This window comes from Argiope bruennichi, chromosome 10, assembly GCF_947563725.1.
Source record: "Argiope bruennichi chromosome 10, qqArgBrue1.1, whole genome shotgun sequence".
NCBI lineage: Eukaryota > Metazoa > Arthropoda > Arachnida > Araneae > Araneidae > Argiope > Argiope bruennichi.
Genome location: NC_079160.1, coordinates 119,361,609 through 119,387,652, shown reverse-complemented (window position 1 = coordinate 119,387,652; position 26,044 = coordinate 119,361,609). Strand labels below are relative to the sequence as shown.

Here is a 26,044-nt window from a genome sequence, read left to right as displayed (position 1 = left end):
GTCCGTTCTCTACTGTCTTTGACAATGATAACTCAAATACGCTTTGAATTACGTGGATGAAATTTCATATACGATCCTTATTTCATATTTGTAGATTTCTATTGAATTTTGAGTAAAATCTGTTCAGAGTAAGTTTGTCTGTCCGGCTGCTCGAATATAAGTTAACACGATAACTACAAAACTAAGAGCGTTAGATGAATAGCATTCAGAATACAGATTCAACATCTATAATGTAGACGCCTGTCAAATTTTGAGACAAATCCAAAAAGAGGTTGACCGTCTATTAATCTGCACTTTCAGAAACATGCAAACACGATAGTTAAAAACGCAATAATTTCAATATATCAAATTTGGTATGGGGTTTTATGAATATAAGTGTAATTCTAACACTTGTAACATTTTTTCAATCGTTTGTGGAAAACGAGTCTGAAACACTAATTTGATTTTCGGATACTATTAAACGCGCCAACGATTAATCATCAAAATACTCGCCAAAGATGACATGATAGATTCAGTAAAAATGTTAAATTCACACTACAATTTCGTAACTATTGTACACAAATGCCATATAATACGTGTTCTGGAACAACATCTCTATTAGAGAGTATGCGAGAAAGATTTTGGAGATCGTTCCCGCTTTTTTTTTTTTTTTTTTTTTTTTTTTTTAAGCTAGAGCTTTTTCATGACTTAAAGTCGGATCGTCTGCATTAATAATTAGGTTGTAGAAACTTTAATTTTACCAAAACGGAACAGTAAATCAGTTAAAATGTTCAAAGAAACCCCCACTTTTAGCGAAATTTATCTGCAATGTTTTTTTAAAACAATTTCTAGCTTATCATTAAGAATTTGTTTATTATTTGCCATTATTATGTATTTCAAATTTCATCCAGTATCCACTGTTGGGAAAACCCTTTTTTTTACAGTTTTTAATATAATTAAGTACGGTGCTTTTTAATGAATTTTGCTTATTTGAAAACCTGTTTTTAAAACCGAACACTATAAAGCTTATTATTAATGAACCTGTTCAATTGAAATTAATTGACTGAAACAAACAAACAAACAAAAAAAAAATAACTGCAACTCTTGGCGAAGTCTTAAGATTCTTTAAGTAGATAAGAGAAAAAGAAATTTCTTTCTGGTAACTTTGGACATTTTTTTTTCCGGCTAAAGATGTCAGTATCAAAGGATCAAATTTTTTGTCAGACTTGATTCAGAATTTTTTCAATGTATAAATTCAACTTATTAATTTATTTTTGTATGCATTATCTTAATGTTTTCTATACAATGATTAAAATTATTTTTTTTAATCTGTTTTCATTTTGAAGAAACGAAATTTGAGCTGAGCATTCTAATTCTTTAAAAACCATTTCTTTTTAAATTAAGTATGTGAATGCGTTTCTCTTTCTATTATTCTAAATATTTTTGTTTTCGAATTTTGCACAATTTCTGAATTAATTCTTGAAATTTGTTTCAACATTTGTTTTAATCATTTTTCTTTTATTTCTTTCATCCATTTTTTCAATTATGTTTTGTTCTATCATTACTTTTATTAACTATTGTTTTCTTTTATTATTTATTACTCATAATTTTTGCAAAACAATTTGTTTAATCTTTTCATTTGTGTACGTAAATACCAGGTTTCTTAAGATTCAGTAATGAATAAATATTTATATAATAAAGATACCTAGATCCATTACTGGAACTACTTTTTAAAATTTTTTTTATTGAAAGAAGTTGATTCTTAGGTAATCTAGTTTTTGTTTGAAAACCATACGGAAACTTTTATAGTATTCCTTAATATTGTGATATTTTCATTAAGATTAAATATTTCCTTATTAATATTATATAATTTATCAATTTTTAAATTTTTATTATTAAGATTTTGATGTTATTATTTTATGTTATTTTAAATAATTTACATTTTAAAAGAAATTCCGAAAATAGTAATTTTTTAATTATTTGTTCGGAGTACCAAAGTGTTTTTTTAATGTTTGTTAAAGTATCCCAAAAATAATACTTTTTTACCAACATAGATTTAAACTATAAACTCCAAAAAAAAATATAAAAGAACATAAAAGTCAAATATTTTGATATTTGAAGGAAGAAAGGAATTTCCGCAGTTAAATCTGCAAAATAAATGCACAATTTTTTTTTTAATAAAGTAACGTTTTAAGAATAAAACGTTTACTCTAGATAAAGCAGTTTTCCATCTTCAGAAGTAATCTTCTCCTTGTTCCACAATTATTTTAAGAGTCAATAAATTTCGATATTCAATGAAGCAAAATACAACTTTCAGCATCTGTTTTCTAACAATCATTTGTATTGATGGGAAATCAAAATTTTAATTCAACAACTTTTTTTACGTTTTGTGAAATTCTCTTTGTATATTGCTTCTAAGAAGAAGGCAATTTTTGTATGCTAAATTTAATTTGCACTATATATATATATATATATATATATATATATATATATATATATATATATATATATATATATATATATATGAGAATTTCACAAAACGTAAAAAAAGTTGTTGAATTAAAATTTTGATTTCCCATCAATACAAATGATTGTTAGAAAACAGATGCTGAAAGTTGTATTTTACTTCATTGAATATCGAAATTTATTGACTCTTAAAATAATTGTGGAATGAGGAGAAGATTTACTTTTGAAGATGGAAAACTGCTTTATCTAGAGTAAACGTTTTATTCTTCTCATGTTAATTTTTCTGATTGCCGCTTTCAATCAGAAATGTTTAAAAAAAATAATAATTCTTATCTTACTAGGAAAATGATCTAAAGCCGTTAAAGAATAACGAAATCGATGCAAGTCGCGAGCTTTTGGATATCTCCGCAATCAACAATCAAGAGAAAGTGAAATCACTGATTTTAGGAAAGGAATTTTCAAAATTCCTCACTGTACTGCATCCAAATGCATACCTTGCAATTCCTTGTGGTCCTCTGCTTTGAACTCCTCTCGATTGTAAATGCAGAGTAAGTATATATGTTTTTTTAAGACATACATTAAGAGTAAATTTGCGATCGATTTTCAAAGATCCTTAAAAAAAAAATTCCTGGTTGTTTAATGTGCACTTTAGTAAAGAAATTGGCGCAATCGTTCTTCAAATTTGAAACTCGAAACCTTACGAAGGGTAATGCTTTGTGTCAATAATCCTTCTTTTTAGAGACGAAAAATCTCACCAGAAACTTCGGTGTGTTTAATTCTTTAACTAATTTCAAGCACAGAAGGTAACAAAAATGTTCAAGGTATCAATGATCAATCTATTTTAATAATAGAAAAATAAGGAAGAAAATTAAAAAGCCCTCTTCTGTAAGACATCTTATCTCTTTCAAACTATATATAAAAAATTTCCATCCTTTTTGTTTTTGTGTGCAATTTTATATTATTAGAAAAATCGCTATTGAATTATTCCTCAATCAATTTATAGAGGATGTGCAATTGAATGGACTAAGGATAATCAATTATTTATCATGACACTATAGCTCGGAAAACTTGTGAGTGGATGATAAATAATAGAGGGGAAAATATTAGGTATTAAAATTGATTGATATTTTCTAGTGACACATGGTCCTTAGAAGCCTAAAAAGTGCCGAAAATCAATTATTTTCAATTGAGGCATGAAATTTTAAAATTCATCTTGATTTATTTATTAGAGCACTATTTGTTCAGATTTATCAAATTAAAATCGATTGATAACTTCCGGTCGTATAATCGCACCAAAACTGACAAAAATTACTTGAATTTAATTCCAATAATCAATTAATGGAATCTAATCATCACCTTAATCTTCAAGCATCACCTTATATGCAAATTACATTAATACGATGTATATTCTTTGGAAAAGGTTCCACAGCTCTCAAAATCTATCAGTTTTACTACTTCTTGATTAAAATGTGATATAGAAATAAGTGAATCATTAAAAATACAAATTAAAATAATTGAATTAACATGTTTGAATAATTATTATTCCCTGTGCATATCATAGTATATACAAACACAAAAAGAAGTTTAATATTTATAATAAACTATGAAATATGCGAACGCCTGGATATTTATCATTCTCTCTATATAAGAAAACACATAAGTACAAAAGTCAATGAATTAAACAAAATTTTAACAAAACATGTCATTAAGTTATAATGATGTATAAAGAAATTTATGAACAATGAAAGCATTCTCGAGCATTTTTTCCCTGTAGAATCATGTTTCGGAAATATCAATCAATGATTTTTGGAAATTAATTCCAGTAATAATATCTTTAATTCCAGTAATAATACCTGAAATCAATCTTAATTTTTTTTAAAATTTTACAAGCAATACTACATTTCACGAATGTTAAAATCTATATAAAAGTAGCAAATCGTTCTTATTGAATAAAAAAAACCTGATAAAAAATATTGATTCTAGCAGTTTCGAATTAAAAGAAATAATCTGAAAATAAATTGTTGTTCTTAAAAGTAGATTTAAACCTATGTGTTCTACAAACAAAACGTATTATACATGCTCGATTTACCCATGAAAGATTTTTTAAAGGGATTAAAATAATTTGCATTTAATAAATTTCCTTTTATGAAATAAATAAAAAATAATTTGAACCTAAATTAATGTTAATTATGAAACGCATACAACTAAAAATTTATTTCCCCTTTATTTTTTGTAAGTTTGATAAATATTACCCAATCGGAGACATTTTTTTCAAATCGCTAATAACAATAAGTATGAGAAGAGTACAATAACTGAAATAAAATTATTGATTAATTCAACTTGTAATTAAAAGAATCGTAAGCATATAAGAATCGTAATGACTTATATGTTTTGCAGTTAAAACTCAAAATGTGAATCAGTGTTAATCAGTTAAAACTCGAATTAAATAGGCAAAGTGCGTTTTAACCAACAGCGCTAGGGAGAACCCGAATTAACTATACTCTGTTTCACCCTAACTTGGCAGTAGTGTATATTCTAGGCATGCCGTATCGCAGTCGTCGTCAGGGGAACAGGGTTACTTTAAAGTACAAAGTTACTAGAATTGCAGATCGCTGGCGAAACTTTATCTCTCAAATTTTTCGCCAAATAGTAAATATTTATTTACTTTATCATATCACTTTATCGGAGAATTAGTTGTTTCCTTATTTTCATTATTTTTTCAATATTATTGACACATTATTTTAATAAATCATTAAAGTTATTTCCTTTCGTTTCACCGTTTCTCAAAAGAAAACCCTAAATCTTTCAATATTCTGTAAAGCGTAGTTCGGCTAATGTTTTTCGAAAAGATATCTGTATCATCGTTCACATCTTTTAAAACTTTATCTAATGTTGAGATCTCATTTCTGCGAAAAAAAATGCATGGATTTTTCGTCAAATACAGAATAATGTAAAATCATCATATTTTACAAGACCTGAATGTTTATCTACTGAGCCTGGTCGCTTCTTTCCAGGGTACTTAAAGGATGCCTTTATTTCTTTTTTCAAAAGGAAAACTGTTCATTGCGAAACATCTGTAAGATGCGAAACTTTATCGACGATTTTATTGATAGAATCTTAAGGGTTTTCTCGGAGTCAAGAATAAACATTTAATATGTTTCTGCGTGCTACACTTTTTGTTGGTTTCACTCGTCTTGAAGGTGTGCACAGCGTAGTCGATGATAACACTTTCTCTTTTTCAAACATTTTAGAAGTTAATAGAAATGACGAATCGAATAAATATTCACCAAACAAAATTAATAACTACTAATGTGATTAATAGTATCAAAAATATCAGCTGCTAAAAAAGCGAGAATAAAAAAGTACGAAAGATGATAAGAGTTGGCGGAGACGTAAAAGAAAAGCGCGCCAAATATTTGACCTTGAAGACCGGTTCTAGCCAAAGTGGAATTCATTATGTCAATCTTTTAGTTTTATTCGTTCGCTTTATTTACAAAATACTTAACAGATAAGCAGTTCTAACTTGAGAATAATTTTAAATACATATTGATAGAAAAAGGGATTTCTGTAATTTATGATATTATTTGATAAATTTCTGCGCATTTTAACTATTTTAAAGTCGGAATTGATGGGGAACTCTTTCCCAAAGCGGAGCGTCACATTTTCTACCTTTTACAATACTGCCAAGTTAGGGTGAAACAGAGTATAGGTAAAACGCGTTTTAACTGACAGTGCTAGAAAAAATCCGTTTTACTCGTGTTTTGACTGATTTGTTAGACATTATTATTTGTATCTATACAAAATTATTGTATTAAACTATACTTAGTAAAACAGTGTTTAAGGAATGGACGTATCATTAAAGGAAAAAAAAACTTTATTTGGATATTTTTTAACACAGTATCGTTATTACAAATTGTTTATTTCGACAAGGAAAATTACTGTGACACTTAAAATTACAAAGAGAACTATTTTTCATGCAGAAACATCTCTTTTCAGAAGAATATTTTTTACAAGAACAGAGAACAAACTCTTGTCTAATTCCTACACCTCCTTTTCTTTTTGCTATTCTCAGCGAAATTTCCTGATTGGGTACACGTTCTTGAGTCAAGAAAATTTGCGGTCATGCATCGAATTCAGATCTAAAAATCAATGAATATGATAAACGTTTGTATCCTGATTAGCTGAAATCTACTGTATAAATACTTATAGGATTTAAAGTTAATATGTTTAAAATGCTGTCAGTCAGAACGTGTTTTATCTAGTTAATTCGGGTTTTGACCGTGACATATGCACCAAATTTACTTATAAAGGCGTTGAAATGTTTAGAAAAACTGTAAAGTTGAAATAATAAAATAATCCTTAGCAATATTCCAGTCGAATTCAGATATTATTATTTTGCAAAATATACGGCACCTATACATTTTTTTGCTAAATTAGTGAAAAATAACACACACATTATGGAAACTCAAAACGACCGACCCAAACCACCGACTTCAGCTTTCTATGACTCACTTGCGCTAGTAATGAAAACGAAAAGGGAAATTATTGGTAAAAAATGAATGAAAGCTTTGAAATTTCATGCAGTTTTAAAATAATTAAATTTTAAATAATACTTTAAGGAAAGAACTGTGAAGCATATCTTCAGCATTGGAAAAAAGCATATACGCAAAAAGATTTAGTATTTTTTTTAGAAATTTTTTCTGCTCATCACCGAAATGCAGAATTTCACCTTTATTATTATTATTAGAGATTCCTATTAATATCATCACTTGAAAATCAAATTTAGGTGGCCTGTAGATTCTAATTACTTTTTTTCTTTATGTATGTATTTTTAAAAGTGTATGATGCAAGATTATTTTCTGTTGTCTAAAATCATTAACAACAAATTTTCTGTATAATCGAAAAATTACTTTACATATACTGAGAGGATCAATAATTTTATGTTATTTAAATTAAGTTTTATACGATCCACATAGTGAAAAAGGATGAATTAGTAAAAGTTAGTAAGAATCATCTATGTGCACACAAAATTTCACATTTCTATTAACAAAATTTGCAGAGTTATGCTTATTTTTGCATTTAGATTGATTAATGGCAAATTTAGATGAAAACATGTATTTCAGAAATGCAGATTAATTCAATACAGAAAAATTGTGTAATTGTCTAGTAATACCTCATCCAATAATCATGACTTCAAAGAAATTTGCTAATCATCCATAATGCTGATCATTTTCATTGGTCAATAGTTGCAACATCGACTTTATAAAGAAGGAAAAAGAAACTTGAGGAGTTAGCCATTTAAAATGTTTCAGAGATGTACTGGAATAGGAAGCAAGAAAGTAAAATCTTTTGTTCAAACTTATGTGTTTTCAAATAACAAATAAATAAAAATAATACACATTTTAGTTACAAGGCACGTTCTGATTCTGGTAAGCTGACGATTAATATTGCATGCAATCGTAATGCCTGTCTAGTTGCAGCAGAATAGAAACAATGCTTTCTTAATTACCGTCATTCTTCCAGGAAGTGTGTTTATGTAACAGCATAGCGATTACGAAATAAAGGATCTTTAAGGGATCTTTAAGGATCCTTTATTTCGTAATCGGAGAAGAAAGGGAAGGATGAGTCGTTATACATCTGATTTAGATATGACATCTTGGTTTATTTTTCAAACTACCCCCCCCCCCCCATATTATAGTATACACACAATTAGTGTAAAATTCCAAATTCAAAAAAAAAAAAAAAATATCGTTGGTGATTATCTCATCGTAATTACTGTCATCCATATAGTACATACAGTATGGATATAGGATTATAAGTATGATATCGGGCAGCAAGTGCACAGTAAGAAAAGTATTTTTAATATTTCTTTTAAATATTTTATTAAAAGTTTAAGGAAAACTTTTAACATTTTCCCTCTATAGTTTTCTTTATATTTTTACACAAAATGCATTCTTACATTTTAAAATTCCAAACAGGAGCTTTTAAACTGTACCAATTTTTTCCCCGTTTTCTGTTAAGTATTATAAAATGTTTCAAAGTATTCTACATTTATTTTACAAAAATTATTTTCGTCGCTTTGATTACATCATTTATACACTGGTGCGATGATATTAAATACAGTATTTTAGGGCATGTTTTCTCGGCTATATACCTGAGAGTAAATTTAAATTAAATAAAAATAGACGATTAAATCCTGAAACATTTCGGAGCAATCGTTTGAATTGTTAATAATTGCAAAGAAGAAACTGATAATTCTTATATATTCAGAAGCGGAACATTTTAACCAACGCCAGCATTTTAGTTAACTTGGTTTAAATGAATATTAGCATTCGAAGCACAATTTAGGATAAAACATTTATATTTTATTCAATTTTGAATTCAAACTATTATAGAATTCAAATAATTGATTTCTGGTGACATTTATTTTTTTATAGATAATCTTTTATTTTACAGAATATTCCATGTGGTTACTCCTAAAACTCTTCGCCTAGATACAGATGAGAGAATAGCAATAGCCCTGGAAGGCAGGCGGGAGGCCACGGTGAGCATGCTCATCCAGGATCACCCTGGTAGAGCTAGGAATATATCATACACTGTTCTAAATGTATTTTCAGGTAAAACACATTTATTCGCTAATTATTTATATATCTGTAAAATGCTTATAATTATTTTATGAGATACGATTCCATTATCTTGTACAATCGAATCTCGCATAATGAATGAATTTCATAACGAGCAAACCAAAATGAAAAAAAAAAAAAAAGTGACTCTCTTATGAGCGATGTTTTGCAGAACGAGTGGCGAGAAGAACTGTGTACTGGACTGGCTTGTATTAGTCGGTGTTGAGCATTTGTTTGAATAGAATCCTTATATCTACATGAAAGAAGTTTTGGCTGCATAAGTTGTCGAATGCGACTCCAAGGAGTTTGAATAAGTGATTGTGGATGTGGACCGGGCCGCGCTGGCCTGGTCAAGACTGTGTTATTAATGAACGATGTGCAAACCTTTCGTAACGCGACAAAAACCGAATCTGCATTCCATTTCACGCGTTTTAAAGATCTACACTACACTATTGACTATTTGTTACAAGTAGAACTTGTAAACAAGGTCTTTGATATGAGCCCATAATGAGAACTCTGTTGTTGTTGTTGTTATGGCACTTGTCACCGACAAGACTGCTGACGAAGTTGGCGATTTTAAGCCGGGTAAGTAAGTTGCTTCTGGGGGTAAAAGCCCCTGAGCACCCGAGGTCAGACTTCTAGCTCATATGAAGAGGACATAGATGAGTTCGAGGGGGGGGGGTAGCACAGACAGAACTATCGAAAGTTACGAGCTGCATTCTGTGTTACAACAAAATTCTGCGGTTCGAAGAAGAAGAAATTATAGATGCAACAGAGTAACAATGAAATAAAAAAAAGAACTGAAAGCCTGGGGAATTATTGCATCATAAGTTGAGAAGAATAATCTTAATAAGGCAGTAGCTATGCTTGCTGGAAGCTAATTTTGCGTTAATGCTGTGTCTGATTTTTGACAAATTTTGAATCTTAGCCAAATACAAACGTCTTTAGACAATTTTCTTGTAACAAAGCATTCGTTATAAAAATTATATTACATTATCAAAAATTTTTTTCAGTATTTTTTTTCGAATGGAATGCATTGTCCTATTTTACATGAATTACTACGAAAAAAAATTGTTTTGCTTAACGAATATTTCGCATCACGAGTAAGATTTCGCAGTTCTCATTTAGCGAGGTTGCACTGTATTTACATTGAATATCTTTCATTTCTTTTAAAGCTTTGCTATTATGTAGTGTTTTATATATAACATTAGACTGTAGTTTTTATGGTCTACGCTAGAGATAGAGCATGTGTTGTCGTATAGAACCACAGTTCAGTATAGTTTAATTATATTGTTCGCTTTTAGAAGCAACACCAGGGCGACATCTGAGTTGGCATCCCCATTCGACACTTCCTTACCACAAAACCTATGGCACCATCTGAGTTGACTCGTGTAGAATTTCTCTTATATTGCCTAATAAATATCTATCTCCTGCCCTCGCATAGATATTGCGTAACTTGATCAAGGGTAGGACTGCTGTCAAATTTTAATTTTCTTCGGAATCGAAGACTGTGGACTTGCAAAAGGGTGACAATGCAAACTGGAATGGTATTTCCTCTCCCCTCATGACCAAAGCTTACAGTGATAAATAGTAGCATGTTAAGTGTTTCGTAACATAATAAAATAGATTTAATACGCAGCCTGAATGCTTCCTTCCAGATCAATTGTGGCCTCAAGTCTATATCACATTTCATTTATCTATTCCGTTTCCTTTTAAATTAATTCCTTGCGTTTATGTTCATATATATACAGATTAGCAGAAGCTGATAGTATTCAAAATCCAATTGGGATATACAATTTGGATGATAATATTCTGTAACTAATTTTTCACATAATATTTAAGTTTACTTTTTAGTTTAGTTTAGTTATATCAACGTCCCATTTTAAAGCAAGACTGGGGCTATTTTCGGACGGACCTCGTACTTTTGAACCACGGTCAGATGACGAGGATGACACCTGAGCTGTCATCCCTATCTCCAAACTTCCACACCACACTAGCACGAGGACGTTTGGCCCCGAAGGATTTAACGTGACCCAGACCTGCTTATACGACGGTCCTTCGGTAGAATCGGGTCTCGAGACTGAAACCCTCCTTTTCCGAAGCCGAGACCTTACCACCAGGTCAACGCGACCCATTTTAAGTTTTAGAGTTGTCATGTTCCTGTGCACGCGGTGTGAAACGTAAGCAGACTTCTTTTGGACGAACTTTGATAGATATTTATGAATTCTGTTAAAAGACAACAAACCAGATTTTACTTCTCTAAATGCTCAAAGCGGTTTTGAGTTTGAAGACAAACCGACGTAATGGCGAAAATTTGTTTCTCGTACTCATAGTTTTCCGAAACGTGAGATTCATGACATTCTTGAGGTCGCAGTTTTTTGCAATTCAATAATCTCTTTTTGTAGACCTTCTATGCTTAAAAGCAAAAATAATGGGGAAAGAGGGAACATGAAGTCAGGGATAAGAATGAATAAAGCACTTTTCAGAAACAAGTAAGAAAGGTGCTGAAGCACAAAAGTGCTTCATTTCCCTCTGAATTAGCACTTGCTCCGGATGTATAATGTTGACATAAATGAATGAAGGAATATTAAATAAATACTTATATTTTGAAACGATAGATGAAAATAAAAAACGAACATTCTTTTTTTTTTTCTTTTTTTTCAATTACTAATGAACGATGTGCAAACTTTTCGTAACATGACTAATACCGAATCTATAATCAATCTCTTTCCACGCATTTTGTAAGTTTGTATTGTCAGTGGTGCTTCATGCAACATTGATACTTTCTTTAAGCTTATTGGCTATTTGCCGCAATGATATGAGCCCATAAAAACAATACACTTTAAAGTAAGATCCTGGACTTTTGATTGTCATATGATGGTTTGGTTTTTTTATGGCGCAAAAGCCAAGATGTTGACTATGCTGACCAAATAGAAAGATAAAATCACGGCAATATCAGATAAAGAAAATTTTACTAACAATAAGAATGGTTATAAACGAAATTTCTCAAAAAATAAACGCAATTTAAATGAGAGAAAAACATTTTATGGATTTTAAAAACACAGAAAGATTGACGTGAGGGATTTTGCCGAGTAAAGTTGACATATAAATTGTATGTTTGTTTGTTTGAAGTTTTATGGTGCAAGAGCCATAATGTTGACTATGCTGCGCCAAACAATGGGTAAAATTATATCATTTAAAACAGTAATCGAAAGGAATATGAGGAGAAGTTAAAAAGTAAACAAGATTTAAATCAATGGATAAAACTTTATGGACTTTAAAAAAGGAAAAATTTGGACATGAGGTGTCTTATCAAGCAGGAAAGATAATGAAAGGCCAGACTTTTGAAAAAACTGTAAACGCTGAGCATTGAAATTTGGGCATTCTGACAAAATATGTTGAACAGACATTTGACAATGACATCGCGAACATAGTAGTGGTATAGAAATTGTAAGCATTTGAAAATATCGCAAGCGGTGAGCACTGAAACATGAATATTTAGACAGAATATGATGTATGGACATTAGACAGTTGCATCACTGGTGGTTGTTCTAGTAAAATATGAAGAGTAGTGAATCTAGTGTGACCAATGCTGGATCGAGTTAAAAGGGCATCTGCTTTTCTATTTTTTAGTGAAGGCCAAGACTGTAAAAGTGAAGGATAAAAAGTAAGAAAAGTAATAGGGTCACATGACGAATGTTAAATTAGTTCTTTTCTATACGTCCAATAAAGGGTTGTGAAAACTCCTCATTTAAGTAGATTACGAATAACCAAACTCCATATTGCTGATAAATAAAATCCACACCACCTTTACGTAGTTATGAAAATAACAATATTTCAAATATGCCCAAATGTTAAAAATAAAATTCGGCATTTTATTTTCACGTATAGGTATGTATTATGTGTGATAGTTTTGAAAAAATATTTTTTTTGAATCCAGTAATTCGTTTATACTCTCTGTTTGTTAAGAAATCAATAGCTTAAGTTATAATTCTTAAATAAAAGTGCCCCGAGCGTAACAGAATTAATTTGATGAAGCTGAACATCATAAAAGAATTCTTTTTGAATATTTGTAGTATAGTCGCAAGAAATATGCTCCCTATTATTATAGCTAATTATAACAGCTGAATGATTTTATTTATAAATACATTACCAGTGATGCGTAGAGATAAATGTGTACATAATTCAAGTGCAATAAAACTCAAAATATCCGAACTAAACGAGCATAAAACCGGATCAATTATGCGAAAATCTGAATGATTGAATGGAGGGCAAAAGTTAAGGGGAAAAAAAGAATCAAGTATTGAAAAAAACTTAGTTGTAAATTAAGGCATGTTGGGTATCTAACTACAAATGTTGTGAAATTTACTCAAACTGAAATCTGGAAATATATTATGTATGAAGATTAATCATATACATAATTCTGTATATTAAAATTGCATATTTACATACAAATACATGCATCTTATTTTAGTTTAAACATATGGACATTTCGACAATTTTTATTATCTTTCTTCCAAAATCAGTTAGGATAATTAGAATTCTACTGTAATATGCATGTTAGCTAAGGCAATATATAATGTGTAATATTTTAACTTGCTAGAAGCACCCTCATAAAACGTAATGAGGAACATTACATATTACTTATTAAGCATTCTGTAAAGTGGAAATAAGATAATCATTTGAACAGCAATAATATTTTTATCCGATTAAGTTGATAGATGGACGATTCAGTAATAAGAGAGGCTTATTTTTTTAAGTAGATGTAATTCCATCATCATCACCATCATATTTGGTTAGATAGCCCAGGGTGGGCGATTGCTTTCCTATGAATTCTGTTCCACCGCATTCTACTTTTCTTCTTCTTTTTTTAATATGGAAGCATCATCCATTCTAAATATATGAACTGTCCAATTCATCCGATTTATTTTTATGAATTTTATAATATCTGGCTCTCTATAGATTTTATGTAGCCCAATCTTCTTCTCCAAACATTGTTGATTTCTATCCCACCAAGAATGGCTCGCCGAATTTTTCTTTCGAAAATGACTATTTTATTTTCTCCAGCTTTGGTCAGCCATAGGTAAGCATTGGTCTAATTAAGTTTTATATAGTAAACATTTTGTATTTCTTGATAGTAGAGAGGATTTAAAAAATCATTTTAGCCCGTAAAAGGCTTTACTTGTATTCATTAGACGACCTTGAATCTCCTTGACTATACTATTGTCATCAGTAACTATAGAACCAAGATAAGTAAACCTTTGGACAACCTGACATTTGTGAGAACCAATTTCTAGATGGGATTCATGGGAGGTTCCATTACTTAGTACAGGCAATATGTAATTTCATATAATAATTAGTTTATTGTTATATAAAATAACAATGATAATTGTTTAATACCTATTTATATATTAGTGTGAAGTAATAAACAATAGATAATAGTTCAAACATTCTTAAATTACACTCATGTCCATAAATTAAGGATAATGCAAGTTCAGGAAGGGAAAGAGTCAGAAGCAAAACAAATGTGACTTATATGTAAAGCCTATTTATTAAACAAAAGGTGAAGTGCAAAAAAAGATGCTATATGTTTGATATCATTAATAAAAACTGCAATTTTTTGCTCCCTGGTGAAAAATTATAAAAAAAAATACCTTATTTACAAAAATTAATATTACATGGTTGGTATGATGGTTAATACTATGTCTCCCAGACGATGCAATACAGTCCGTACAACGCCTAGGCAGACTGAGTATCAAATTATAGATCGGATTTTCGGGAATATTACACCACTCATCAAGCAATGCTCTCCGAAGTTCCGGTAGACATGTAGGAGGTGGTTTACGGGCTACAACTCTTTGGCCAAGAATGCCCCACACATGCTCCACTGGATTCAAGTCCGGGGATAATGCTGGCCAGTCCATACGGGTGATATTCTCCTATCGAAGGCATTCATTTACGATGTTTGCACAGTGAGAACGGGTGTTGTCATCCATAAACACAAATTTTGCCCCAATGGCGCCCCGAAATAAACGCACATGTTGTTCCAGAATGACGTCCCGATAGATTTGGTCTGTCATGGTTCCAATTTGAATATGCAGGTCAGTTCTAGAACCCAGAATAATTCTCTCTTGGAATGATGTTCTCTTGGTGGTGACGAGTACCTGGCGCTCTCCATATGAAATTCCGGCGAGAATCAGACTGCAAGATAAACCTGGACTCGTCGGAAAACATCACACAAGCCCACTGTTGCGGTGTCCACAATGCATGCTCTCTACTCCAGGCTAACCGCAGGCGACAGTGAGTTGCAGTAAGTGGTAGGCATGACGAATATTTTCAGAGCGGTTATTACGTAACCAATATCAAAAAGTCACAAATACAAGTGATCAATACTTTTCAAAGAAGGGTGTGATTCATATCCTTCATACGATCTTACTGATGATATTTCGATTACAAGTTTTGGATCAAGATAGAAACTAACAATCGATACGATATCACTGAAATTTGCCGGAGCGGTGACGATACGATCTGTCCAATGGAAGCTCTCGAAAGAAATCTGTGATTGGATTGAAAAGTGAACGGACCGGTTATTGGAATTATCGTATCGTATCATTGAATTGCATATCACTGAAATTTATCGCAGCGGTGATTTTACCGGAAAGTGCGAGGCTTCACTGGAAACTGCGAAGTTACCGCTCCACTTTACGGGAGTGACCGATATTCGTATTTGATGATGCACTATTCCATACAGATCATTTTTAATTGCTCGTGACATGATTGACTTTGATTACATGTACTCTGTTTACTGCTAGCGCTATCTATTGGTAGAATATAGGACTAAAGTAAACATTTTAAAGAAATGACATATATTTTTAACTCATCTTTTCCAGAAAATGGTTCACTCTAATAAATAAATTAAATAAATAGTTTTGAGGAAAAAAAAATTTAAGAAGTAAGCTGAAACAGATAAATTAATTCAATCACACGTTAATTAAATTAGTAAATTAAGTATTAATTACAATTAATAAATTTTATATTTAATATAAGTAATAATTTTTAATTAATAATATGATTGAAATAACAGATATTTGGAACGCATATTTAAAAATAACAATAGCAATATTATTTGTTATTCAAAAAATCGTGAATTATGCATCTCTAGTAAGTGGAACATATCTGACAGGCCTACGAGCGTATAGACCAATCTGCTTCAAGCGTCTGTACTCGGTCTGCCTTGAAACTGTCATACCAGTAGCTGAAGACAGCTCACGAGACATGTCTGATGCAGGGCTCCGTCTGTTTCTTTTGTCATCTGGTGGCTTCCAGCAATTTGCATATGATTTTTGAAGATGTGTGTTGTCACTTTATGGATGATATATGAATTTTAGAGTTCCATTTCTGAGTGATTCGGAGTTATCCTTAATTTATGGGCATGAGAGTAGTTGAGATGAAATGCTTTCTAATTCATTTAACGATACATAAAGAATTTCAATCATTCGGCATTCATTACTGAATGCAATACGGTGGTAATATTAAAAAATAGCTTTTATTTTGAAATGTTTTAGCAATTAAACGGAACAGATAGATAATCCTCAGGTGAAATAGGTTATTTCCCTTATTTTTTCCGATCTAAGGTACACGGGAAAATCTATATGACCCGGCCGCCGCGACAGCATTGGCGGGAACTGAGGAGGAGTCCTAAGGGCCATTGCTGACCACGGTACAGCTCTTCTCGTGGGAAGCACGTTCCGTCATCGATAGGGTGGTGAGAACCAACCCCCATGCCGGAACTTTCTCAGTTTCTCATCCTCATTTCTAAGGTCCCCCCCCCCTCTCCGTAGGGTAGGTGAAATAGATTATGTGAACAGTAACAGTTTTGAAATTCAAACAATATAAAAGAATTTCAAGATTAAGCGCATTCACGAATGATACGCATTGAAGGACATAAAACACGGGTACAATTAAAATTCAACATGCTTCAGGTTTTTGTCTATAAACTCAAATCTACATTGTAAAAAAAAAATGTTACATCTTTTTTGAGAGATTTATTATATCTATCTTTTTTTTGTCTGAATGAATTAAATATTGGAAAATTAAAATTCTTGTATCATTTTTTAATTACAGATAAACCTGAATTATTAAAAATTCGCTTGAACTCTTCTGCCTTTCCTCCTAACTTTTTATCCAGCCCGAGTCCGAAAAAACTTGTGCTTCTGACAGTTAAAAGCGAAAATTTTCTCAAAAAAATTCCAGTTCCCATCACTAACGAAGTTGGATATGTTTTCCTTCAAACCGATAAACCAATCTACAAGCCAAGAGAAAAGGGTAAGTTATTACATTCACTTGATAGCATTCGTAAATTGGAAACCATCACTAATTGCAACAAAGAGAACAAAAATCATTAAATATGCTCTGTAGGGCAGATTGTTGTATCTAGAACTTTCACATTCTGGAAGAAGATGCTTGACTTGATGTAAATTTTTATAAAAATTATTGATCTTTAACTAGCTTTTATCAAAGTACATTACACTCCCGAGTATCCAGTTCGCGACTATCCGGCATCCGCACTATTCGGTATGATTTTTTTATCGCAATTAAAAGAGGAGGGCAAGGCGTTGCATTGGAAGCAGGCTAAAACACAAAATCAGTAATCTATCAAGGACTTTTTCAAAAACTAAAAACTTTAAATTTTGACTCTTATCTTAGGTTAACCTTTCTATGTATGTGTTATCATTTATCGGGGAAAAATAAAATCGGTTTGAGACAATTTTCTTAAGAATTACGCCTACGATTTACATTTATGTTTTGTTTATGTTCCCTGCATTTAAGTTAGACTTTGCAATATCCATGTTAAAATGTGAACAGATTATATCCTTTAGCAAACTTTTTCTCTAATGAATTTTTGAAGCGTGCAGTGCATTATATAAACATATATAAATTATCAGTACAGAGTCTTCTATTTTAACTCGAAACATTACCGGTAACCGCTTCTATGATTTAGCCTCGTTCGCACATTCTACGTGACTTGAGATCAATGGGGGGCTTAGTATTTTACAAGTGAGAAAATACGTATTATAACAGTGAGTTTTGATATAAAAACTTCGTCTTCTAGTATTGGTGGGCAAAGAAATGAGTTCACAAAACTCCGGTCTATCCGCCGGCCATATTAGGTTGGATACTCGCCAGTGTGCTGTGTCTATTTGAGATTATTTTGCTCTCATTCATTGCCTGTTTTTATACAGATTTATTGAATTGCAGCCCAATAATAGTACTAAAATTCTCTAGAGCTTATGGGTTACTTCCTTGTTTATTCACAAAAGAATTAATATTTACTTTTCAATCGATTTTTATTTATCAGAATTAACTCTTTATTTTTTATATTCAAATTCCCCGATCACGAAAGAAATTTTTTGCATGAAAAGAAAGAAAAAAAAGTCAAATCCATCTCAGAAAGATAAGAAGTTGCTACCTTTCATACGGTTTTTTCTTACCTTCACAAACTTTGGAGTAGAACGAATTCGCTTTGATGCTGGGCTAGCGTAAATCTAAAAATTAGTGCTTTTTGAATCTTTCTTCTTTACGAAGAGAGACAACATTTACATTTATGTTTTGTTACAATTATGTAAGTTACAGACACGAATATGCAGAAGACAAAACACAGCCAAGACTTACACACGCAATACACAGAAGCACACTAGAACAAACAGTAGTCGATAAGTAGTAATCGGTAGTAATAACAACCACAGCACACAAAATGGCCAGACAGAATTCAACAAGAGGAGGAAATCTACGTAGTTGCTCTCTACGGTCTCTCCAAGAGCCTACACTTCTCCACTGTCTCCTCGCTTTAGCTGTATCCAACTGCCGATTCACAACTACATCACTGACTACTCCTCAAGCGACTCGATGCTGTTTCTATAATAAAATCCAACATTCAGCTCACAGCTCAATTCACAAATCGCTTGAACTGCACTCAGCGTTTGCACTTTGTAGGACTGATCCAATTAATTCTCTATTGACTAGCTATGCGTTTATAAACCTTCCGATTACTATCTTCGGGTTCAACTGCCGTCCTTTCATAGTTTCTGAAGCAGGGCAGAGAAGATTTTCGAACAATCAAACATATCCCAGCTCCTATTGACTCTATCGCCAAAATTCTTAAAGATTCTAGTATCATCTATTTTGTCACCAAAGTCGCCAAATGGTCACCAAGTCCGGGAATCACTGATACGAATCTGCAATTTTGCTTCCAGCACGAGTTAGTTCTACCGAAGGAAAGATCGTTTTATGATCAGCTCTGTTAAATGTTGATCGTAAAACGGTCTTTCCTTCGGTAGAACTAATCGTGCTAGGAAGCAAAATTACAGATTTGTAATAATACTTATATTTAAAGAAAGTTGTGAATGCTGAAATTCTGTAACTGTAGCTGCCTATTTACCTGCCACCTTTTAACTCTCATGTGTTCTTTGAAAAATCCTGCTACAAACGATGTCTAAAAGAAAAATATTTAGAATTTGAAAAAAGCTTATTCAGCGAAAAAACGATTAGCTCATTTTGGTATGATAATCATGTTTGCGGATACTGATTATTTTTATTTATTTGTTTCAAAGTTAACTTTTATTTTCTGCTGGATTTTATAAAGAATGAGCAATTATCCCGTTCACTTGTGATAATTATGTTTGCTTATTCCTATTATTTCTGAACAATTCTATAAAACTTGACTTGTTTTAACTAAAGATGTAATGTTGCAATCGATTTTTCGCTCACTTTCTCTAATATGCTGGAGGTCTAAAAAATTTATTATGTATATGTATTTTTGAGAACAACACACTGTTTTTATATCTTCAGATAACAGCGATTTAAATCAAATTTTAATTCCAATCGATAGTGCCACCTGGTAAAGAGTTAGAGAAATTTTTTATCTCAAAATTAAAAAGTTAAAATAATATGTCTGCTATTTACTATGCTAATAATTTTTTAAAAGTTACTTTTGAAAAAATTTTATTTTTTATTTCACTTTTTATTATACTGCAAACTAAAGTACACATATTTAAATAAGCTTTCTTTTTTTTCAGTCTTTGTTCGAATCATTTCTCTTAATGAAGACGGATTGCCTTCTGATAAACCATTCAAACTTCAAATTAGGGTATGATTCATATTATTGCAACTTATTCATATAATTAGTTGTTAGTTTTCCGTATCTGTGATGTTTATTTATTCATTGGAAAATTTAGAAGACATTTACTTTAAGTCGATAAGCTTGAATGATATAAAATGCACTTTTAAAAAGTAATTTAATTGCAAAAAAATGGAATTTAAGGGTTGACTAGTTCTTTTGATAGATAAAAGAAACTTCAATTCGAATACTCTAGCTACTCAAAAGTTTAACTTCAACTAGAAAGTCGCAATACGCAACTGATTTTCAGAAAAATGTATGTATACTGACTGGCTCTTGAACCTTCCAACTGATGTTCCATGGATTTTTATACGTGCCTTTTCTCAACAAAAAATACAAAAATATGAAGGTTAGAAACCTAATTCTGGCAGCATATTGAGACAATATAATTTTCACATTGACTTAAACTTTTTATAATTCTTCGATGGTGAGGTATTATTAATCATATGGATGATGTAATCCACTATGAGATGGGTAGAATAACCGCTTTTCATTTTTAATTGCTATTTTCCACCGCCATAATCTTTATTTCCAGTGCTGAACTATCATCAATCAATGCAACCAACACTTTATACTTCAATAGTGGATCATTGATTGAGCATTGCTAGATATTGAGATGTTATCAGTGCTGTGTACAGCTAGATTTTAGCGATGTGTAAGTAGTAAAATGTAGTACTTGTTTCACAAAAATGTTTATTTAGAGAGGCGTATTATTTTGTCTTTGAAATACTTTAGAAATAATTCGAGACTGATTTTTTTGTTCTCTGTTTCAGTTAAGTTTGTCTACCCGGATTTCTTTTTGATTATAAGAATGATTGTAGATTCGCTATTGAACAATTAAAGAGAATCTTAAAGTAATAGACCGTTCTGTCCAAAACTTCAGTAGAATGGGTGTTACCTCAAGCATTATGCGATTTACATGCAGATGGGAATCAATTATACAGAGAACTGTCAATACATAGAAAGATTATAAATGTTTCCAGTTAAAAACAGTGTTATTTCAGCTGAAATTATGTGATGTCTCATATTAAAATTGTAATTTTCGGGGATTGGAATATTTTGTTGTTGCTCACCGTTACAGAATTAAACCTTGTTTCATGAGTGGTACAATACTCCCCCCCCCCGAAGAGAATCACAAATGCGGGCGGGGCAGTTTCTCATGAAAGTCATTTAGAATATATACATATATATATTGAAACTATAAAAGGCATCTGAACAAGCGGATATCTAGATATAGCGTGGTTGCTTTAACAGATAGTAGATATTAGAGATGCATAATCCACGAATTTTTGAATAGCAAATAATTTTGCTATTGTTATTTTTAAATATTTGTTCCAAATATCTGTTATTTCAATCATATTATTAATTGAAAATTATTAATATTAAATATAAAATTTATTAATTGTAATTAATACTTAATTTACTAATTTAAGTAACTTGTGATTGAATTAATTTATCTATTTCAGCTTACTTCTTAAATTTGATTTTTTTTTTCAAAACTATTTATTTAATTTCTTTATTGGAGTAAACCATTTTCTGAAAAATTTGAATTAAATATATATGTCATTTCTTTAAATTGTTTACTTTAGTTCTATATTGTACCAATAGATGGCGCAGCATTAAACGGAATATATGCAAAGTCAAGTCACAAGCAATTAAAAAGGATTTGTATGGAATAGTGCATCATCAAATGCGAATATCGGAAAGTCAAGGTTACTCTCATGAAGTGGAGCGGTGACTGCACACTTTCCAGTGAAGTCACCGCTCCGAAAAAATTCAGTGATATGCAATTCAATGATACGATAATTCCAATAACTGGTTCGTTCACTTTTCAATCCATTCACAGATTTTTCCTTATCTGTTTTGTTCGAGAGCTTCCATTGGACAGATCGTATCGATTGTTACTTTACAGTGAAGTCACCGCTCCGGTAAATTTCAGTGATATCGTATCGATTGTTACTTTCTATCGTGATCCAAAACCTGTAATCGAAATGACACCAGAAAGATGGTATCAAGAATTTTAATCACACCCCTCTTTGAAAAGTATTGATCACTGGTATTTGTGACTTTTTGATATACGTAATAACCGCTCGTAAAATATTCGTCATCCCTAGTAGATATCACACTTCCCTATTATCATGAGACAAAATCCCGTCGAATACGCTCCACATGCTCTTGTGGGTGGAACTCCTCGGAGACGCCTTCTACTACACTATCAGGCTAATATTTCTTCTTTGTAAATACTAAAGTTCTTTTCAAGTAAATTTTCAACACAAACTAATACGACCCAATCCAGCATATAACGTCACAGTGTCTCCTCCTCTTTCGTTCTGCGAATCTTCCCTCGCTAAGCGAGTTACTTTTTTACATTCCGTTTTGCTCGTTATGTGAATCGCTCGTTATATAGGGATAAGCTATAATAAGTAATCAATTTTTTCACGTCAAAAAAGAAACCCGTCAAATTCTACAAACGCATGCTTAAAAAAAACAATACTGTGGGATGTTGTTCCGTCGGAACAAGTATTTGCCTTGGACCGAACAGCATTTTTCAGTCTTTCTACGCATGCGCTGCCCACTAGCCGAGTGTAAAATGACCTTTACACTAAGTACATAAAGAAGAATTGCTATGGTCAAAATATTCGCCCACGACCTACTGCAAATTTGATCTTCTATCTTTGATGAATCTTCATATTTTAGATCTCCCTCATTCTGGAAAACATATTTTTAGAATTAATCTTTCTGTCTCTGAACTTGATAATTCAGAAGCGCTTTGAGAAAGAGGATTCCTAACACCAAATTTACAGACTTCTGTAAAATTGTGAACAAATACTGCCGAAAAACTTTTCATCTGTTTGTCCTTGTGCGTCATCATACGGTCCCTGAAACCGATGAAAAAAAATCACCAGCAATGTACTATGTATATAGTATCGTACGGTGATATGTCCGTCAGCATGTAAAAACATAACAGAAAATTATGAAGAGCTACATAAAGGAAATTTTCTGCCTAATTCTACAATAAAAAATGTAGAAATATATTATTTTTTGAAATTTATCTGCTGCGTCATCATTTGCCTATCTGTTTATTAATATGTATATGAATGCGGTAACTCATAAATGCGCGATAACATAGATAAGGGAAATTTGGTATGCTGTTTTATGATTAGAATAGTAAACCTGTATTAAAAATTCGACCTAATCTCCTAAAAGGAAGATATTTAAAATCCAGGCTAGATTTTCTCTATTATAGTACAGTACTTAAAATGTTATATACCGCATCACAATATGCGGAAGTCGGATGAGGGAAGGCTCGTTCCTATGGATTTGCCTTGACCTTGAAGGATTTACGTCTTTCATCGCCACCCATTCCCACGCTATGTTCAAAAGATGCTGTCCTTTTCGAAAGAGAATTGAAAACAAGCAGTGGTATTGTCAGAGAATACGATGAAATTGATGGAGGACACTCTTTCTGCTTTATGTTAATTTATTGTTTTGTTACAAACATTTAGCGACCAATTTTTAAAATTCTAATATAACTAATGCATTTGATCATGATTATATACACAGTGATATGTTGATTCTTTTTTCAAAACTGAATAATCATTTACAGTTTGAACATTTGTAATAATTGCATTTTGAAACATTTTATGTTCGTATGTCAAACAACATCAATTTCAAATAAAGTCAATGAATTTTCGGTAGCGTTGGTTGATGGTTGCAGCTATGATAGCTGTTTGTTTCCTTGAATAATAAATTGTTTCCTTGTTTGATCATTCTCATATGGCCATAAACTTTCTGAAAAATATTCCAATATGAATATTGATACTCCAAGTATTAAAAGTAATTTAAAATGGGGGGCTGATTATTATTGACCCCCAATTTTTGAAAAAATATAATTTATATTTACTGAAAATATTTAAATGAATTTTTGTTTTGCTTTTAATATGATAATTTTCTTCCTAATTTCCTGCTAATTTTCTAATTTTTCAGGACCCTATCAACATTATCGTTGATGAAACAATTTTTAATAAGAAATTACAAAGATTTCCAAGATCATTTGTTGATTTCACCTATGAATTCCCAAATTACCCACGACTTGGAGAATGGTCAGCTACTGTACTATATGGACATGAGGTATTATATATATTTACTGCTAATAAAATTGAATGTATCTCTGTGGATGTTAGTTTTTAAAATCTGAATTAATTAATAATGAGCTGAAATTTTGGAGTTTCCTCGGATAACTTCTGCATATAATAATGCAAAGTAAAAACTTTTCATACCATTTTAAAATTTAAAATTTTATAAAATGTGTACGACAGCTAAATTAGTATCATAAATATTATGATACTTATTTAACTAATTTAGCTGTCGTATATTTTTACTATCGTATTTTTCGTATTTTTACTGTCGTATATTTTTAAAATAGGTATTCACATTCATTTTATATGATTTGTGGCAATACATTTGTGCATTTTTTATTTTTGTAATGAAAAATTTAGACACATTTCATTGTTTCTTCAAATCGCTATATTCTCCTTTTTAACGGCAATGATTCACAAAACTTATAATTTTGCATGTAAACAGAGGTACCTTACTCTTGTTATTAAAACGGATTTTCATTTTTACTCAGTTGAACATTATTACGGAACTTCCTCCGCTAAGTCAATGGGTTCATTTGTAGTGAATGTATGGTGCAAAACAATTAATAAGCCTCAATAGCAAATGACGATGTTTATGAAACACGAAGACGCAGACGACAAAACACAGCTGAGACGTACACACGCAATACACAGCAGCACGCTTACAGCAAACAATAGTCCACAAGTATTAATCGGTAACTAACAACAATCAAGCACACAAAACGCGCAGATAGAATTCAGCCGGAGGTGGTAATCTACGTAGCTACTCTCTCCGGTCTCTCCAAACATCTGCAAATCTCAACTGTCTCCAACTGACGAGTCACTACTACACGACTGGCTACTCCACAAATGACTTGCTGCTGCTTCTGTTATAAACACCAGGTCTCAACACACAGCTCAATTCACCAAACGCTCGAGCTCCACTTAACGCTTGCGCTTCGCTGGACTGATCCAACTATTCACCGTTGACTCGCTATGTTACTTTAAACCTATCGAAGACTGTCTTCAGCTTGGATTGTCGCCTTTTATAGTTTCCCGAGCAGGGCAGAGAAAATTTTCTCCTGAACACCCATCTCTCATCTCCTATTAGTTTTATTGCCAAAATTCTTGAAGATATCAATATTGTTACCGATTTCTCTTCTATCGCCAGGATCTTTTGGATAGTGGGAGTGGTATGGTGTGAAAACTCACAATCAGCAGGCCTCAGTAAAAAACAACGACGACGTTTATTTACACGAAGACACGAATACAAAAAGATGACGAATACACAGACGACAAATATTTACAGCCGATGAGAACACAGGACAGCGCACAGTAGCCCTCTACAAACGACCGTAGCCCACAAGTAGTAATCGTCCATAGCACACGAAGCGGCTAGACAAAATCCAGCAGGAGAAGGGTTCCTCGGAGCTTCGCTCTACGGTCTCTCCAACGGCTGAACTTCTCACTGTCTCTTCTCGCTTTAGCTGCCGATTCACTACTTTTCACAACTCTCTGTACACAAAAGATACGACGTTGCCTCCACAGTAGATAACAATATTCGGCACACAGTAGATCAGTACTCGCTCCACACAACTTTGCAACTCCGCTGTTTCTTCACTATCATCTCGAAGACTCGTTACTTGTCGGCGACACCGACTATTCGACACACACAGCTTGAG

General features: G+C 31.9%; 1 protein-coding gene across 1 annotated transcript in view; it reads left to right on the top strand.

Annotated features, from left to right (window-relative positions):
• Window positions 1-26,044, top strand: part of LOC129989363 (A.superbus venom factor 1-like) — a 184,637-nt gene that overhangs the window by 1,542 nt on the left and 157,051 nt on the right. Inside the window, 5 exon segments of the mRNA XM_056097853.1 lie at window positions 2,787-2,993; window positions 8,902-9,062; window positions 17,193-17,393; window positions 20,144-20,214; window positions 24,232-24,375. Of these exon segments, the coding sequence (XP_055953828.1) occupies window positions 2,932-2,993; window positions 8,902-9,062; window positions 17,193-17,393; window positions 20,144-20,214; window positions 24,232-24,375 (639 nt within the window). The 5' untranslated portion in view covers window positions 2,787-2,931.